The 14,006-nt window shown below is 43.4% G+C and overlaps 2 protein-coding genes across 4 annotated transcripts in view; one reads left to right on the top strand and one right to left on the bottom strand.

Moving 5' to 3' along the window:
- The window catches only part of LGSN (lengsin, lens protein with glutamine synthetase domain), a 37,485-nt gene extending 29,484 nt beyond the window's left edge, over positions 1 to 8,001 (bottom strand). The window contains exon 1 of one of the 3 annotated variants that reach the window (XM_083177267.1): positions 7,215 to 8,001. In XM_083177267.1, coding sequence (XP_083033393.1) covers positions 7,215 to 7,362 — 148 coding nt within the window. In that variant the 5' untranslated portion in view covers positions 7,363 to 8,001. Of the gene's footprint in view, positions 1 to 5,064; positions 5,223 to 7,090 lie in introns of those variants that run through there. The other 2 variants (XM_083177269.1, XM_083177268.1) reach the window with 2 other exon arrangements.
- Positions 7,507 to 13,905, top strand: LOC146064125 (uncharacterized). Its single transcript, XM_083177272.1, has 2 exons — positions 7,507 to 7,762; positions 13,766 to 13,905. The coding sequence occupies exons 1-2, from the start codon at positions 7,550 to 7,552 to the stop codon at positions 13,859 to 13,861; spliced, it is 309 nt and encodes a 102-aa protein (XP_083033398.1). The 5' UTR covers positions 7,507 to 7,549; the 3' UTR covers positions 13,862 to 13,905.
- Positions 13,906 to 14,006: the final 101 nt, after the last annotated feature.

Genomic DNA, 14,006 nt, shown 5'->3' with positions numbered 1-14,006 from the left:
GCTGACGTGCCGGGGCTTCTAAACTGTACGCGAGATTCAGACGCAACTGCGTCTGAATCTCGAGTCACATAGATAGCCGCTAAGAAGCCGGAAAGCCTGGATTCAGACGCTAAAGCGTTAGAATACAGGCGCCTTGCAAGCCGCAAAGGTGTTGGGGCTTGTAAATGCCTCTGGATTTACTTAGGTGAAGGGGTACATCTAAATTTAGACGCAAAAGCATCTAAATTTAGGTGGCCCTAGGGGAACACTATTGAAACCCACCCTCAGTGCCACTAGTGGACGCCACAGCTGTGGACCGTATAAATCCCACTATCCACGCCCACCCGAAGCGTGGTGAGCGGCAGCGGTACGCGTCCTACGACCTTTTCATACCCCCACTATCCACGTCGGCGTGGAGTTGAGAATAGATTAGTGTGGCGAGCGCAGCGAGCCACCGAGCCTGAAGCGTGGCGAGCGGACGCGGATACCTTCACAGCTATCCGCCTCCCCTCGCGGGCTTCACAGGTGTCAGCGTCCGCTCGCCACGCTTCGGGCTCGGTGCGTGGCGAGCGGACTCTGACACCTGTGAAGCCCGCGAGGGGACGCGGATAGCTGTGAAGGTCTGCGCTCGCCACGCTTCGGGCTCGGTGGCTCGCTGCGCTCGCCACACTAATCTATTCTCAACTCCACGCCGACGTGGATAGTGGGGGTATGAAAAGGTCGTAGGACGCGTACCGCTGCGCTCGCCACGCTTCGGGTGGGCGTGGATAGTGAGGCTGATTCAGGAACACATTCACCTCAGGCTACTGCTGACTGACTGACTACGCAAACTGCTTAGCTCTCTGACTGACTACGTAACGCTGTCCGCGCGTGTCTAAGCCGAAGTGCCGGGAGTGTGAATTGAGACGCTAAAAGCGTCTCAAAACGGAATATAAGTTAGCGTCTACATTCGGGACACCCCCTGTGGTAGCGGTGTGCCGGGGTATGCGATTTATAAGCCCCGTTTAGCCCTGTTTGTCTCCTTTTTACACTTCATTACATTTCAACTAGAGTGGCACGCGCGCAGCGCTATGCTACATCACGTTACACTATAACACTTTAGCTAGAGCGGCACGCAAGCCTCTGGCAGGCTGTCAAGTTTCTGTTACTTCCGGCGCCATGAAACTACAGAAGTACCATATTAATTAATCCCCCACCCTGCAGTTACCCATTGACCAAGTTTATACTGCCTTTACTCTGTGTTTTGACAGTGTAATATTCTTCCATGCAGTTTGTGGCCAGTAATGACAAGTGGGAGGGGGCCCCCCTGTCTAAAGTGACCCGGGCCCCCAAAGCTTAATCCGCCCCTGGGATAGATAACTGAAGACATCTTGTGAGGAAGGAATGGGGATAGTTTCTGAAGAGGAGTAAGTGAAATTGTAAAGAGAAGTGTAGTATTGCCGGAAACTAGCAGATATTTCATAAGTCTCTGAGCACACCCCACCAGAGTCATTCTTAATAGTACTAACAAACCCGGAGGCTTGCTAGGCTCCTAAGGCTCGGGCTATCATTTTCCCCGGCTTGTTTCCCCATTGATAAAAACAATTTTTACATTTTCGTATGGATAGTTTGACGTTGTCAGATAGGATTGTATTGAGGGTGGCCTGGGCTTGTTTGTTTGACGCGTGTCTCATTAGATCAGTGGTAGCCAACCCTAGCCCACGAGAGCTACCAACAGTGCACATTTTCCAGACAACCTAGCTGCTGCACAGCTGCAATCATTAATCACTGACACACTTTAAAAGATACACAGATGGAGCTAATTAGCTCACTTGTGATTCTGTGAGGAGACCTGCAAAACATGCACTGTTGGTAGCTCTCGAGGACTAGGGTTGGTTACCCCAGCATTAGATAAATTGGATTTATGAGAATTTTCAAGAAGTATAATCTGCTGAAGTACGGCTGAGATTCGTGCAGAATTGTGCTTCTTTATATAGGAACCCAACTGGATCAGTTTGCCTCTGAAAACACACTTATGTGCTTCCCATGCAATGTCCTGCGAGACATCAGTTGTGTAGTTGAAGGCACCTGACTTTTTATGTGGTGTTTATAGGGTTTTAAAAAATATTTTGCATTTCTGGAAAGACCTAGAGTATAATTAATAAGATACATAATAATAACCTGGCTAGATTATGTATGCCCTGCATAGGTTGTGTGATGGGACTCACAGGTGTTTGTTTAGAAATCCTTCTTTGTAAACAAACATTTACTCTGACATCAGGGTTTCTGTAAATCTTTTCTCATCACAGGTATTCCATGATGTAGAATACAGATAAATTAGGTATTCACCACGGTGCGCCAACAAACTGCTAGGATGGGTACACTCCGGGGTGTTTCTCCAGTACCCCAAAAATATAGACAAAATGGACAAAGTGGGTGAGTGAACCCTTCAACCAGCGCTTGTACAATAAAGGAGGTTTTACTTCCCTTCTATTATCAAATCAAGGATGATTCCTCCTCATATGCAGGGTATTTTCACAACATCAAATCGATGGTACCATGTAAAAACAAGGTTAAGAGTTCATCGCATAAAACTGTATTTAATGTGTTAACATGAACATAAAAAGCAAATCACAATACATCAGTAAAATCCATACATTGGTATTGAGCATACAATTAAAGTGACGTAGTGCAGAAGATCAATGAGGTATAATTACCAGACGGTAATGAACTGTGGTGTTAAAACAGTTCAAACAGGCATGGAAACAATGCAGATATGGATCCCGGGTCACATACAGCAAGACCAGTCCTTAGGTAAAAGCCTCAAGGATAGCTGCCCGTCACTCCCACCGACGCGTTTCGGACCCCTAGCTGGGTCCTTTTTCAAGGTGTATGCTCCTTAAGTGTCCCCCTCTTACTTTTAACAGGTACAATATCCAAACAAAGGTGCGGAAGCTGTAAAGCCCCATTCCATGTGTCCTGAGTATGTTTGTGTAGACCAGGATAACACCACATCAGCGTGGGGGAAGACATACAAACTCCAGATTAAAACAGGGGGCAGGAAATCAAATCATGAAATCATGACCGCAACATGGCGTCAACACACTGCCGTGTTTGGTTTAACTGAGTGACCGTTACCAATAACATTAGCATGTGTACACTTATGTGGGCACAGCACCTCTGGAGCTTGCAGGGAATTGGCTGAGGGTATTTCTATTGACTGACATCAGTGGGAATCCCAGGCAGTTACACAGAGGAGCAGCATGTGTAAACACACATGCTGCTCCTCAGTCTGAATGGAACAGGACTGCAGGTTTGCTATTTTTTTAACCCTTGTGGTGCTACTTTGGTCCAAAGAAGACAGATCTACACTTGAGTATTATTTTTTCCACAGCTCCCTATTGGATTCTACAGGACAAGGGGACCGATCTAAGTTGGAACATAAGTATGTGTATGTTTGTGTGAGTGCATGTATGTATGTATGTATGTATGTGTGAGTGATATGTACTTCCAAATACATGGTTTACTTGCTGTCTTGTCCATGAGGGCTCCACTACATGGGCAAGATAGCAAGGCAGTTTAAAGAGAGAATGGCCCAGCATAGGACAACTATTTGGGCAGCTCTATCGTCAGGTACCAGAGAAGTTGTAGCAAGGCACTTTACAGAGACTAGACATAGCATGGCCATGCTATGCTAAAGAATGATCGACCATGTCATCCCGTCTATAAGCTAGGGATACAGAGGAAAAAAAATACTACAGCAGATAGAAAGCAGGTGGATACGTACTCGAATACAGTCAAGGTGCAGGTGACTTGAAAGAAACCTTGATTCCAGGATGTTTCCTGTGATGGTACTCTCATGTTGAAACTCATAGATTGTTATGTATATTAATAGCGGCAAAGCAATTTTACACACATGGCAGCTCTTGCTATATTTGGGTGTCAATATACCATCCTATCCCTGGCAAGTTTTGTAGATTACACAGGTTTCATTAGTATAAACATAGGAAAATGTATATTTTTAACATGAATGTCTATTGAGGATCCTGTCAGTCTTTTGGTATGGTCATTAGTGTGGTTTTAGGCATTTTATAATGTAATATTCACAGCAGGGTTTATTATGACTATTAATGGACTTTTTTTCATCACCTTTTTTTATCACAGTTTTTTTTTTATCATTCTCACAGCTGTCTGTGCTAGCATACTGGTTATGACACAGTGGTGGGGAAATGGCTAGGAATACGCCTATTCATAGCCTTTCGTATACGGACATAAATTCATATTTTTGGTATTTACAATGGCAGTGAGCCAGCAAGGGGCTTCTTTGCGATTGCCCCACTGTCAGAATTCTGGCAGTCGGGATTCCGATTTTGGTCTACCAACTGGCATACCCCGATACCACACCCCACTGGCAGTAGGGACACTATAAATGACTGTGGCTCAGTCGCCACAGGGTGATTACTGCAGAAACCGCAGAGAATAAAATCCATGCTATCTTCTCCTACTCTGGATATCTTGTGAACAAGTTACAGCTTTATCTCTCTGTCATTTCTCCCATTCCTTTCCACCTCTCTCACTTTCCCTTCTCCCACTATTACTTCTCACTCCATCTCCAAACACCCAATATTCCTTCTCTATCTGTTTCCAAGCCCCAAATATTGTTTGTTTTTGTACAAATATACAAACCTAGTGTAAATACATTTAACCCAATGTAAAGGGAACATATTATTATTTATTTATTTACAGTTTCTTATATAGCGCATACATATTCCACAGCGCTTTACAGAGTATAGTTGAACATTCACATCAGTCCCTGCCCCAGTGGAGCTTACAATCTATGTACCCTACCACATGTACACGCGCACACACACACACACAGACATTCTAGAGTTAATTTTGTTTGGAGCCAATTAGCCTACCAGTATATTTTTGGATTGTGGGAGGAAACCGGAGTACCCGGAGGAAACCCACGCAAGCAGAGGGAGAATATACAAACTCCGCACAGTTAGAGCCATGGTGGGAATTGAACCCATGACCTCAGTGCTGTGAGGCAGTAATGCTAACCATTATACCATCCGTACAGCCCAACATAGGGGTTATTCAAACCTGATAGCTGCTGTTCGATTTTGCAGAGTCCAGCCATCAGATAGCCATGGTAGACAGAGATTTTTCCAGTGTGTGCAAACCTGACTAGTCCACAGGTGTGTGATAAAAACAGGCTGATCAAAGCCGGTGCTGTCTTCACTTGTACTCCCTGAAATTGATTGAGAACGTCTGAGTTTTTTCTGACACTTCTAGAAAACAGAGTGGTGACACCCACAAACTGACGCTTCCTGTCAATCAAATTGCAAATGGCTGTCAAATATAGTAATCGAGGACTTTTGTCTGTTTGGGCTACCATATGTGCGCTATGATCTGTACGTATGCAGTTTTCCAAGAATCTGAAAAGTACTTTATCTATTCGCACGGCATTCGCAAGGTAATTGACTAGAAGTAGGTAGCTGGTGGGGGCAGTAACTGGCCGTTTAGTGGGAGTGCTAAGAAAAACACTATAGTTCTAGAAAAATGCTATGAGTGTTGGGGGAAAATGCAGGCGTGCCAAGCCAGATTAGAAAAGGGTTTGTGACGTCAGCTTCGGCCTGGATGTAAAACAATCCAGATGGTGCTTAATAATACATAAAACAGGTATTTAAATAATAATATTTAACAAACATAAAATAAATTTATATAAAACAAAAAAGACAGTTTAAAAATAGATACTTTCCTTTTAAGAATTATGCAGACCAGGGAGCGAATAATAGGGGTTATTCTTGTGTATTCGTTCTGGTGCGAATTTGCACCCTTGCGAGTCAACCAGAAACCCCCCCCCCCCCTTGCAGTGTGTGTTCACAAGCAGGGCCTGCAAATGAATGTTTAACATAAACATCCATCCATAGCCTGTTTTGTGAACACCCACATTATTTGATGGTCACCGAAATGCAGCTGTGCATGCGCCAAACATCGATCCCTTTGCAAACGAACGCCGGCTGCGAACTGCCCAAAATAAGGTCCCATGTACAAATGAATATAGCTGCCGCTATATAGTAATCTGTTCAGTAAATAGCACACAATTTCATAAAAATCTCACCACTTTGGGGAAAAGTAAAGTGTATCCAAATACGATTTATCAACTAATCCCGGGTAAAAGGTGAATAGGCTCCAGGAGCTATATCTGTATACATAGCTTTGTTGCATAGGGAGAAGAATTATCAGCAGAAAGAAATAATAATGGTACTGTATGGGTTATTGCCTGGTACGACCTCATCTAGAATACTGTGTCCAGTTCCTGAGGACATGGGGGAAATTTACTAAAGGAAATTTTTAAAAAATAGGTGTATTTGTATCCAGAAATACACTTATTTTTGACATTTACTATCCCGAAAATACGGCAATTCATTTTCGTATTGATAGCACATCAATACGAGTACGAATTGCCGTATTTTCGGGATAGTAAATGTCAAAAATAAGTGTATTTCTGGATACAAATACAGCTATTTTTTGTTAGAAATTTCCTTTAGTAAATTTCCCCCTATATCTCCATAACAATATAAATACATATACATTAGAGACCAACTACAATGGTAAATGGCCTAGATTACAAAATTTACCCGGAAAGACTAAAAAAAATCTGTATAATCTGGAGAAGAGTAGGGAAAAGGGGGACACGATAGAGACTTTTGAATATATCCTGGGGCCACACTCCCACAAGAACCGTGGCCAGGGTTGACTAGTTGGGAGGTAATGCGATGGCTGCAGGGTCCAATATAAATGTGGCCCCTTACTATGGCATTACTTTACTGACTAGTGGATCTTTTTTCCCCTGTATTTTTGGAACCAGCAACAACTCAAAGAGAGCGGGGCTGGTTATGGTTAGGATAGGTTACTTCATGCTATTTTTTGTTATTATTTTAACTCTTTATTATCCACACAAATCTCAGAAGCCAAACATGATTCCCTTCATTATTGTAAAACACAAATCCCAAGTACACAGCAGCTTACTAAATAAACAAAATTTATCAAAACAGAACCAATCATGTTTGTAACCAGCTGGGTTGCTATTCGGCAGAAGCACAGGAGCTTTGTAAGTTTATACCTAAGATGGGAGACCAGGAGCACTGCATCTTGCTCCTTACGGAAATGATCACATTAGATGGTCTGCTATAATTTTCCTGAAACTAGTCTTCCACAGTAGGTTAGTATATCATCTGTTTCTATACCTATAGCTCTATGTACATCTCTATATACAGGAAGGGGATGCGCTGAGAGTGTGACTGGTAGGTAGTGGTACTCAAAAAGAACACCGAAGCTCTCTCCTCCACCTCCGCAGCGCCCCTCCCCTATCATACACGACGTGGGCTCTTTCATTCTTCAACTGGTTCGCACCAGCTTTTAGCGGATTGACGTCAACGAAGCACGTCTCCCGCCGTAACTCCCATCTCCCATCCGCGAGCTGCTTTGCGATTGGCCAAATAGCATGGCGCGTCACCTGCAATATATAATGGCGGCTCTGTGACGTTAGTGGTCCGGCGTCACTGTGCGTGAGTTGCGTCCCATGCTGTGTACTGGTCACGGAGGAAAAGCCAGAGAAAGGAGGTTGGGGCCGTGTCCAACCCGTCACAGGAGCCCACCACACGACGCCCTAGCAACGGGAAACAGCCGTCTGCTGTATGCTCCATCACCGCCCGCCGCCTGGCTGCTGCTCCGATTCTTCCTAGGGACCGGCTGTATGATTAAGATACAATCTTCAATGAGTAAGCATAGCCCTGTAAGTATCCGTCTCTGGTCTCCCGTAACGTTACGGTCCTTCACTGTGGTCTCGCAGAGTGAGGGCCCCGTTGTCTCTCGGGGGCCCCACCTAGTGTCTCCGTGTACCCGGCGGCTGTCACGTCGCTGAGTGGGAGTCCACCACCGGGTATAGAGCCATCGTGTTTTTCTATCCGCGCCCTGCGCCGTGTATCTGTACTGTCGGCGGCCGTAGCTGCCATGCCATCTTTCTTCAGTAGGTTTCCCCCAAACCCCCCTACATATTCTAATCATAGGTTTCCAGTGTCCAAATGTAACGTCTGTTTTGTATAATTCTAACCGTGGCTACATGAGATGAGACCCCCTGCATTTGTTAGGTCCCAGAGTCTCCTCGTCTCACATAAGGACAGTTTAACTTGGAGCATGTTCTTTGACAGGATCTATCAAGACATCTAAAATGTGGAGTTGCCCATAGCAATCATTTTTTTTTTTTTTTTACTGTTCCTAGCGTTTATAAAGTACATTTTATAAATAATGCTGGAAGCTGGTTACCATGGGCAACTTCACACTTGAGTATACATTATTCCTTTCGTGATTGTTTTCATATGTTGGATTCTTTTCAGCTTGGCAGTCATTTAATGCATGTGATGTCATAGAGCAAACAGTGCTGCTCTGCAGAAGGAAGTTCTTTCATCAAACACTTATCTCTATTTGCCAACTTGAGTAACCTATATATACACCAGATTGAAAAACCATTGCTGCCAATAATGACAACTCAGAAGTGCATGAAATTGAGTCCATCTTGTTAGGTGCAACAAATGTTTACGAAATTGAACAATTAACTGATAACGATTAGTTATGAATTCGGAGCCATCATTCAATAACCCCTTAAATATGGGTTGGTCTGATAGTTAAAATGACATACACTGCTTGTGGGCTAAAAGAAAAATAAATTACTATTATGTTGGGTATGGTGGCATGAATGCAGTGCAAAGATGCCTGCAATTGGTGTTCTTGGTGCTCTAATGGAATTCATTGTAAACCGTAACCAAACTTTGTGGTGTACGCTGATCATGTGTGGTTGGATGAGCTAAAACCCAATTGGTCAGAAGTCTGGTGATGTTTCCTTTTTACTTCAGGTTAATGTTTGGTATTCTATCCAACGTGTACCCTGTAAGATTGCGGGAGAGCTGGCATTGATGATGATGATATACACACTTGCTGATGCCAGCAGTGAAGGAATGCTGGCTGTGCCATGCTGCACTGTATAGCATGGCCCTCGCTAGCGATGTCCTCTGTCCTGCAGATAGGGACAAAGTATGTTCCTGACTATTCGTGTGGGTATGCTTTGTCATTTCGACCAGTCAAAATCTGCTAAATCATTCGATATTGTTTTGATACTCAGCTATAGTTTAGAAAATATGCCAAAAAGCATTTAGTATGATTAAAATATCTATAGTGGAAGATAACTTGCAGTGCTACTGCTTAGTAACTTTAGACTGCAGTGATGGTCTGGTCTAAAAGTATATGTACATATACTGTGACCCTCAATCAAGTCTCTCTAGCTTATGACACTGGTGATCCCTTATTGACAACCAATGGTTGTTTTGAAGACGGCAACACATGATCTTGTCTGTTTGTCTTGTTGATAAAGTTATTTACTCTACATGGTCACATCAGTTAACCTAACCTAAACTTAACTGTAGCTAACATTGATAAAGTTGGTGTGGGGTTGGAAAACTGCACAGCTAGGAGAAAGGGATTCTGTCTTTCAGGCACCCATGGTAAGGAATCGGTGGAAATCTCCCTTACTGTATGTTGCTTTTTGCTTTGGTGCAGGTGCCAGGGTATGGCCATAAATTGCAGCAACCTCTCCGGGATCATGTTTCAGTACAGGACCCCCCCCCCCCCCTTTATTTTTTTTTATACGCAAATTGTAGATCCTGAGCAATGTGGGAACTGTGAGCAAGGTAGCTGGGGTCGATAGGTGTGGATTTTTTGCAAACTTGGTTCCGTCAGACAATTGCGCAAGTGTAAGAAAGTAGATTTTGTATTACTCCATATTTGCAGCATGGCTGTTTCATCTGTGCAACTGCGACGTATCTTATTGATTTTATATGGTGAGATGACAGCATATGTTGAGATGCTGGGTAATATGATGACGCAGCAGTTGTGTGGCTGATAAGCTATGACCCTAGGTTTTGCACTCTGGGGGGGGGGGCAGTTTTTGTACATAGCACAGTGTATCTCAGCGTACCTTTCACGTCACCTCACCACTCTACCCATCTTTTTCTTCACCCACCTCATCTTTCTCGGGGTTGACTAAAAACAATTTGTGACAGGACCCCAATTTTATAAAGTGCAGGAGCCTCGGACCCCACTGAGCCCAATCACTGGTTGAAACTATAGGAATGTCTGTAATAAAATATATAAATAGCATACCCTTAAGTGTAGGCATTTGTTTTGACTTGCATACATGCCATTTTATTTAAGTTGGCATTGTCATAATTTAGAAAAAAAACTTCCACTGGCAAGTGCTTCATTTGCCTGAGCATTTTATAGTCTAAAGGTGGCCATACATCTACAGATCAATTGTCAGAACTGGTTGGAACAAAAACATTGTAATGGATAAGAGCAAATGCCAGTTGACCATTTGCTTTAAAAAGCCCCAAAACTGTCACTCAGACATTACCAGGTTTTTGTCCCAACCAGCTCAATCTGACAATCGATTTGTAGATGTATGACCAGCTTTAGAGTGGGTACCAACTACAGTATCGGCTAGTTTCTGCACAAATTCAGCTTGGTGTTATACCTGATTTATGTGTGCTTGCAGGCACGATCTTATGGTTGGTTCTTCTGTAGGGGCAACCAGAGGATATTAACTATGCCTCCTACATCGCAGCGTCCCCTGCTTCGTGAAAGTGGGTATATGTAGTGGATGCGGAGGGATGTCTGATTATCTGGCTGCACATCATTCTGATGTGTAGCATGTGTATGGAGCATATTTATCTAGAACAGGTATGGGGAACTTTAGGCCCTCCAGCTGTTTAACTACACATCCCAGCATGTCCTGCTACAGTTTTTAGCATATCCACATAGCAAAACTGTAGCAGGGCATGCTGGGATGTGTAGTACAACAGTTGGTTCCCCATCCCTGATCTAGAAGAACTTGTGAGCATTCCCCCATAAATCATGTTTTGGCGGCAAAATGGAATTGCAAAAGCAGCTTGATTTCTATAAATTGATTACATTTTTTAATATACTCCAAAAACCTCAATAGTCCCTAGTTTAAAATTAAACATAAAAAAATATGATGCGGCTTGTCAATCTGTAGCTTGGGGAAGAAGGATGAATACTTTGCTGATTCCACTACAGTGTAATCCTAACTTTGCTATTCAACGTTTCACTCCTCCCTACATCTGTCGTCAAATTATAACCTCTACACTTCCCTCTACATTTCTTCCTCCTTTCCACTGCATTGATTTTGTACAGTACCTCCAAATCCAGAACTTCTGCTGTACTGTTCCCCTCATGAACTTATTCCACTCTGACTGTGCTGGATGGTGGGCCTATTTCCGATATGTATTCAAAAAACACGTTCACCAGTCTGTCAGCTCTCCTGAGTTTATTTGTGTGTAGGCCCTCCTACATTTTACCTCTCTTATTAGACTACTGTAAAGATCTTGTGAGCAGGGACATCTTTCCATTCATGTTTCCTCCAGCTGCCTCTTCACATTCTTACATTTGCCTTCTCCGCTCCAATCCTCCCATTTCTCCCTCTTATCCTGTCCACTTCCTCTGTAATGTGCTCCCCAAAATTTGATTTCTGCAAATCTCTTAAAACCTTCACTCAAAACTCATCCTTTTCATCAGTGGATCAGTATCCTAATCTAATTCCTCTCCTAAATTGTTCACTCTGTTCATTCCTTCCTGCTAGTATGTAAAGTGTCATTAGCAGGATGTTCCTTCCTTGTTTTCTTCGGCCCTATGCTTGGGTATTATAGTCTCCTAGGCCAATCCAGGGTCTTCGTGAGTCTATATGCAACAGAAGGGGACCACTGAGTTCTAAAATGTATTAACCGCGATGGGGTCAATTCTATTCTTTGCACTGTGAATAGCGCTGGCAGAGCGCTCCTAGTACTATTCTGTCCGTGCACTGGTTTGTTGGATGGCAGTACTTCGCATTTCTTGTTGCAATTTCTGGCATTTTCCGACTCAAGTACCCCATGGCAATGCAGTTTGCGCTATGCCAGTGCTTGACATGGCATCGCCACCCTAGTTTTGTTGGATTTCTGCCTCCACCCCAGGACTGTTGCGAGCAGAAATTTGCTATTTGGCTGTAGCAGCACCCTGATTAAAATAGCGATGGGAGTACTTTCCCGGTGCTATTCACAGCGCAGAGAATAGAGTTGACCCAAATGAGACTCCATCCTACTTTGCTGTCACTGTTGATCAATCCCCACTCCCTGCTAGTATTCAGTCTGTTCTACCTAGTTTTCCTGTTTGTTGCAAAAATTTAAATTTGCTTTGACACTGATTTTACCTGTCCTGTTTTACTTTGGATCTACATTATGCGCAGATTGTGGAAACTTTGGCACCTTTACAAGATAAGCATTCCAGCAGATAGTGCTCTCCATAGTGCACTGCCATGGAAGGTCATCTTCCCCAGGGAAAATCGCAAAAATTGGCATTAATCGCTCAGTATATTCACTGAGCAATTTTTCAGCCCAACGGCTTTCACTTTAATAATCGATGTGCGCAAACACTGGGTAAAATTGTCCAGTGATGCATGGAAAGCAAAGGTCCATACACAATGTGTTAAAACCTTCTACAACTACAAAAGGATATGACCTGTATTGGCGCACTGCTGCCTTTGAACTGTACTATCCCCTGGTTATCACTAAAATAACCCTTCAAATACAACTCGATACACAAAATCATGATTTCCAAATCTGGGGCGCATCAGTCAATGGGCAGTATTCAATAAGAAAAATTCTCCGTGTTTTATGGAGAATTTTTTCGCCTTGGACGGAGCATTTTGCTCTCCAAAAGTGAACCACCCTATTCAATGTGAAATATTCGCTGTCTTTCTAAGTGATTTTCGCCGTCTCTCTCCGTGTAGAAATTCTCCATCTTTTGATGGAGAGCTGGAATGTGAACTTTTAATCTAAAAGGTTTTTTTTTTTTTTTTTTTTTTAATTTTGGTGTCAAAAAATCAGTTTTTTTTTTCTGTGAAGGGGCATGTTGTTTTTATTCATGTGCTTATAGCACATGAATATATATTTAATTAAAAAATTTTTTTTTTTTTTTTTTACACAGTGCAGCCAGCAGGGGGCCGGAGCGCTCGAGCCGCTCATTAGATATTCATATATTCACTGCACCCGATCGTTAATATGCACGAACGGGTGCAGTGAATACTGGGTCCCCCGCTGGCTATAGGGGGGGGCAGCCTGTGCTGCCTGGGTCCCGGGGGGGGCCCCCTACCCTCCACATATGTTCTGGGGCATCCAGGGAGACTTTAATCTCCCTGGATGCCACCGTCCCACGGCTCACTGTCAGCTCCCTTCCCCGGACGCTCGTCCGCTGCAGGGGTTAAGACTCGCCGCGAGTAGCGGCGAGTCTTAAATACGTTGAATAGTGGGAGCAGGAGGCTCCGGAACACGGAGAGTGCATGGCGAGAGAAAAAATCTCTCGCCATGCACAGAGAATTTTCCTCATTGAATACTGGCCAATGAAAAGGATCAGAGTATTTGCATCTTCATGTGTCTCTAATCTCTTCAAAAATTGTTCTCAATGATCTATGGAGAAAATTAAAGAAATCAATAGTTAGATATTGCTATCTGTTAACCTCTTGGTTAACAAGAGGTTGGAGGGAGTAGATAGATGGGCGTACCCCACTCACGGTAAATGTAGCAGTGTATAGGCACGTAGCGATTTCTTTTCTACCTTCTGTATCTATAATATTATGATGAGTTTAGTCTTTTTAATGTGTGGTTTTTTTTTTGTTTTTTTTTTTCTACAACAGCAGTTCTGTGGTGTTCTTGGTCACACATTTATGGAGTTTCTGAAGGGCAGTGGAGACTATTGCCAGGCACAGCATGACCTGTGTGCAGACAAGTGAACTGTAGAAGAAATTCATTACTACTCCACCAAGAAACCCCCCTAAGAGCAGTCAACCTGGACAAGAAGTGTTGGATTAGATTTGGCAGCACATTTTGTGTTAGGCGCTGAAATCTGAATGGGGTAAACCTCAGTGCACTGCATGT

The sequence above is a fragment of the Crinia signifera genome, chromosome 3 (assembly GCF_055691185.1).
Source record: "Crinia signifera chromosome 3, ASM5569118v1, whole genome shotgun sequence".
Lineage (NCBI taxonomy): Eukaryota > Metazoa > Chordata > Amphibia > Anura > Myobatrachidae > Crinia > Crinia signifera.
This window is presented reverse-complemented; position numbering and strand designations above follow the sequence as displayed.

Coding starts and splice junctions, on each gene's coding strand:
- LOC146064125 (XM_083177272.1), top strand. CDS start 7,550: ATGCTGTGTACTGGTCACGGAGGAAAAGCCAGAGAAAGGAGGTTGGGG. Junction 7,763..13,765: donor CAATGAGTAAGCATAGCCCT/GTAAGTATCCGT, acceptor TTTCTACAACAG/CAGTTCTGTGGTGTTCTTGG.